This window comes from Oryza glaberrima, chromosome 2 (assembly GCF_000147395.1).
Source record: "Oryza glaberrima chromosome 2, OglaRS2, whole genome shotgun sequence".
Taxonomy (NCBI): Eukaryota; Viridiplantae; Streptophyta; class Magnoliopsida; order Poales; family Poaceae; genus Oryza; species Oryza glaberrima.
Genome location: NC_068327.1, coordinates 11,917,975 through 11,923,287, shown reverse-complemented (window position 1 = coordinate 11,923,287; position 5,313 = coordinate 11,917,975). Strand labels below are relative to the sequence as shown.

Genomic DNA, 5,313 nt, shown 5'->3' with positions numbered 1-5,313 from the left:
GCCAACTATCACAGTATCGCGCCCAGCGATAATCAAAACTTTGCCTTCTCTATTTTTGAGAGTTTGAAAGTATTTGATCTCCCTAAGTATAGAGTTTGTGGTACCACTGTCCACAAGACATAATTCCTCTCCAATCGGAGTGATATCCTTAGACATCTATAATGAAAGAAGAATTGCTTGATTAAGAATTCTTTATCCAATATATATACATACATACAATAATTAAAACATCAAATACATAGTATGACGTTTACATTATGCTAATAGTACATACTCTAATGACTAGCAAGCCATACAACCTTACAATATAAGGGAGTTCGTACTTATCTACTTATTACAACCAATATTGTTTGGCAAACTTATAGGATATCAATATACTGTTTCAAGCACACTAAGATAAGAGCAGCTTCATCTCCAAGTGGGACGCACCGAGATCATTGCAAATCTCCAAGTGGGTCCGTTGAGCAGTATTCGATGAACATATCGTCCATCGCAGAGAGTGGAGCGACATCTTCTGGGAGAACATTGATGTTGCTCTCTAGTTCAACAGGAGCCTGGTGAGAACTTGCAACCTCAAGGCGCTCTTCATGTGTAAGATTGAAGTGGGCTTCAAATCTTGGGTTCTCAGAAGACTTTTTGTCCTTGAGGGATTTTTGGTACAAGAGAACAAGATGTTTCGGGATGCGGCAGTCTTTAGCGACATGAGTGTCAGATCCACACATGTTGCAATGCTTGTTGCCATTGCTACGAGGTTGTGGTGCCTTATCCTTCCCTTTTCCTTTCTTTCGATCCTTGAATTTGCGCCTGTTGTTGTTGCGTTTGCGCTTTCCAGTCAGATTCTTAGGATTATTCGAAGAATTTCCCTTGAATCCTTTCTTATTCTTAGCATTATTCTGTACATTGAAGTGCACCTCAGGCAGTGGAGCAGAGCCCGGTGGGCGCTGTTGGGCATTCTTTAAAGAAAGCTCATGGTGTCTTTCTGCCTGAGTCAATGTATGTATAAGCAGAGAATGTTTCTGGAAATTGTTAGTGCGATACTGTTGAGTCAGTATCCTGTCCTCCGGAAGCATAGTTGATAGAGTTTTTTCTATCTTCTTTGCCTCCGTTGGCTCTTGTTCGCAAAACTTCAACTTGGAACAAATGTTATGAACAGCATGGTTGTATTCTGCCATAGTTTTAAAGTCCTGTAGGCGTAAATGAACCCACTCATAATTAGCCTCAGGCCAAATGAGTTCCTTTTGCTGATCATAACGCTCTTTTAGAGCTTTCCAAAGGTTGAGAGGGCTCGTCTCTAACATGTATTCATGTTTGAGATCCTTGTGAATGTAGAGTCTCAAAAGAAAAAGGGCTGTATTGAGCTTCCTGGGCTCAATTTCCGGGTCCCCATCATTGGGTTCCTCAATTGTATTTAAAATCCCCCGAGAGGCAAAATTGATTTTGATATTAGAAGCCCGGATGGGATAGTTAGTCCCATCGAGGGCGAGTTCGTCAAACTCTTTTGTTGCCATGTCCCTACAATCATGGTTAACATTATCAATTTACAGAGGTAAATTAATAAAAACATGATATTAAGGTTGTAATCTCAATGCGAAATGTAAGACTTCATATTTTGTAATGTTTTGAAAAAATGCAGGTAATAGACCTGACAATTTGAGTTAGAATTCGAAATAAGGTGGCACAATGTGGATAATCTCCAAGTAATTAAACAGTGGAGTAGATCTCTTAATAGTGGGCAAGTTATACTTGCTGCCTAATACACGGTCTCCAGGCAAATATATTCTAGTGAATATACCGCAGCCAATGTTTAGGACTCCACTACCTTGTGCTCAACCAAATTTCAAATAATCTCATTTTTCAAAACATATTCTCGGAAAATAACACATGTGGGTAATCATCGTGAAATGTAGACCTCTGTGAGATGGGCGAGTTGTTTGCTTCCTAGGTTATGACCAGTGCGGCCAATTTGTAGGACTCCATCGGGTAATCATCTCAAATTGTAGACCACTTGATGATGGGCGAGATACTCGCTGCCCAAGTTATGGTCGATATAACCAAAGTATAGGACTCCATCGATATGTGATTAATTTCCAAGTCAAAGTGTGAAGTGGAACATGCATTAAATCCTCCATTAATCATGTTGTACATAATTAAGAGAATTTGCCAAATCAAAGTACAAAATTTATAGAATTTTGTAGATTAATAAAGCGAGAAAGTAGAGCGTGTCTTGAAATAATATGCAAAAGGCATGTTTTTAAGACAACAATAAATTTAGTGAAACATGGTATTTAAATAAACACCTATGTTAATAAACACATAACATCAGTGGTCTATAGGACCATTACATAATTGTTTGTACAACTGATGAACTGCTTCGACTAAATTACATAAAACATAGGGACTAAAATGTAATTGCTGCTGAAAATAAAATTAAAAATTAAAATTAAATGGTAAATTGGGTGGTGGGACAAAATCTAAAGGATTCGGCCCACCACCGTGTGGCACTAGGCCGGCAGGCAAGGGGGGCGGTGGGTCGGCCCATCCGGCCCGCAGCAAAAAGGCAGGGGGGAGCCGTCGGGGGGATTAGGGTTAACCCTAACCGCCCCCACGATTTCGCCGCCGCCGCCCTTTTCGCCGCCCACCGCCGCTAGTTCGCCGCTATCGACGCCGCCGTTGGGCGCCACCGACGCCGCCGAGGGAGCGCCGAGGGGGGGCGCTGCCCTTCCTCCGCCGCCGCCGCACCATCTGCCGCCGCCATCTCCCCGTTGTGGCGCCGACGCGTGATGCGCCGCCGCCGCTGCCTCCATATCCGCCGCCGTCCACCACCGCCTGCATCCACAATCCGCCACCCACCGCTGTCGCCGTCCACAATCCGCCACCCACCGCTGTCGCCATCCACCACTGCTGCCACGGCCGCCCCTCCGTCCGCCGACGGTTTGCCGGCCGGATTAGGCCGACGGCTCTCGATCCTCATCGGAATCGGAGGCCGGCCGAGCCCGGACGCCATTCCCCGGCACCCCGTTAGGGAGTGTATGGCTAGGAGAGCCATGGGGAACGGCGATGAAGGTGTGGCGGAGGCCGGGACGGCGAGCGGCGGCTTCACTGGCATGACGACGAGACATTGACGGATTGAAGAAGGGCGGCTCCCCCGTGCGCGCAGCCAGGGTACCGGTCCTGCCGGACCCCGGTGGCGTGGGAGTGGGGGAACGGCGTCGGCGTCGGCTTGGTGTCGGTGGAGGTGGTGAAGGAGTGGTTGTTGGTGGCGGCAGCGACTCCATCTCCGGGGAAATATCGCATGGCTCGCCGGGCAGTGTCACCACTGCCGTCCATCCGTGGTAGGCGCAGTATTGCACCCGCTACACACGGATACGGCGAGGCACGGCGGCAACCGGAGACGGAGGCGGAGGAGGAGCAACTGGAGTAGTGGCCACCACGATGCGTCAGCGAGGGTGGTGGCGACGGCCACCAGCCCTAGCCCGACGTTCATGGTGTTGGTGGCGACAGTGGTGGTGGCAGCGACTCCTCTCCGATCGACGGAGAAGATGGCGAAGGCAACGGGCGTGTTGATTGCGAGGGAAGCCGAGAACGACATCCATAATCCAATAAAAGGTAGGCATCGTACCTTCTCTGATTCTTCTGTTCGCTTTTCTATTAGATCAAAAGCGATGCTTCTTCCTTGTTTCACTTCGCGATCTCCTTCGCGAGAGCGAAAGTGCTGATAACGTGATGAAAGTGTATAAGATTGATTGAGCGAGAGGGATTGACCGAGAGAGAATTGCACACAAGAATGTAGGGAATGAATGAGCGGGATGAGCGGATCCTTTATTGATCAATGCGGTACAATATATAGATGGGGAAGGGGTAGCAACCGGAGACGCGATGGTCAACCATCACGTCCGTTGCCAAGGAGCGCCTAGGGAAGGCGCGGTTGCCTTCGGTTGCGATCCATCCTTTTATATAGATGAGATCACCCTATTGTTTCATAACACTATGCACATACTCCTCATGTTTATGTGTTTCAATGGTAATATTTTTGCAGCTCAATTTACTATTTTTTTAACTCAATAGTTCATACTACTACGTATATTTGAAACTGTCCTAATTACCTGAGATGGGTGATCCACCAGGTTCGATAAGCGGATTATTGATTTGATTACCCAAATAAATTAAATATAAAAATATAAATTGAATAAATATTTTTATTGAAATTACTATCAGGTCTTGCCTAGTAGTTAAGTTATATTGAAAAAGAAAACAAAAGTATTGACATGTTGGAAGCAGCAAATCGAAAATTATAAATACCGTAACCAGGAAAAAAGCATATGTACTAAGTACCTCATTCATCATGCACATATGCACGAGAATTTTATTTTAAAACATCTGAGTCAAACATCTTTAGTGGGCCAAAACATTTTGGAAAAAAAAAATCCTTTTCATGTACTTCCAGATATGCCAACACATTATGGACATGATTTCTAAGAAATCCTTGTGTCTGAAACTCTCCTTATAAGGACAAGGATTTGGAAAAACTTTAGATTCATATTTCATCGGATCTAAATTCTTTCCCAACATCTTCTGCTGAAAGGACATATAAATAAGAGATGCGCAATAGGATTTCTCTAGCATCACTGGAGCATGAAGCACAAGTGAGATCAACATTGTTAGGTGAGTAGTTTTTTTTCTATTAAACATGTTTCTTGTGTTTAACCTATCACAAAAAAGTAGCCATATGAAGACCTTGATCTTTATGACACACTTGGTTTTACAAAGCCATATATATGGTCTAGGTGGAGGAAGACCAATAAAAATCATCTTGTAAAACTTCTAAGATGAGTACTGCTGGCTGCTCCAAATGAAGGTCCAAATATCTCCATTACCCTCTTGCAATTGTAGTTGATTGACTTATGTTTGAAGTTACAGAGATTCATGATATGTCTGAGCTGACAGTGGCAGATTGAAGCAATCTTCTAGATGTTTAAAAGGTCTTCACTGTGTCCAATTTGAAAATTGCTTGAGAACATTATCAAGATAATACATGAATGTAGACTGAGCCTTGCTGTTGTCGTGGCTTACTCTCATTGTGATAATGCTATGTGCGTAGAGATAGAGTTTGTTATCCTCAATATTAGTTGAGTAGTTGTTATAACAATGTAATCTTATCCAGAGATTGGTTATGCCTAATCTCTAGGATCTCCTGTATTGCCACGGTATGGGGCTTTTCCTACCACATATATATAAACACGCAAGCGGCGCACGGCACGGTGCGATCGTTTTAAGCCAAAATCCACATGATATCAGAGCATTATGGTCGTAAAG

General features: G+C 44.3%; 1 protein-coding gene across 1 annotated transcript; it reads right to left on the bottom strand.

Annotated features, from left to right (window-relative positions):
- Nucleotides 1-434: 434 nt before the first annotated feature.
- LOC127762507 (uncharacterized) lies at nt 435-1,508 on the bottom strand. The gene has a single exon (XM_052287021.1). It carries the CDS (start codon nt 1,506-1,508, stop codon nt 435-437), a length of 1,074 nt encoding a protein of 357 aa, XP_052142981.1.
- Between the last annotated feature and the right edge of the window lie 3,805 nt (nt 1,509-5,313).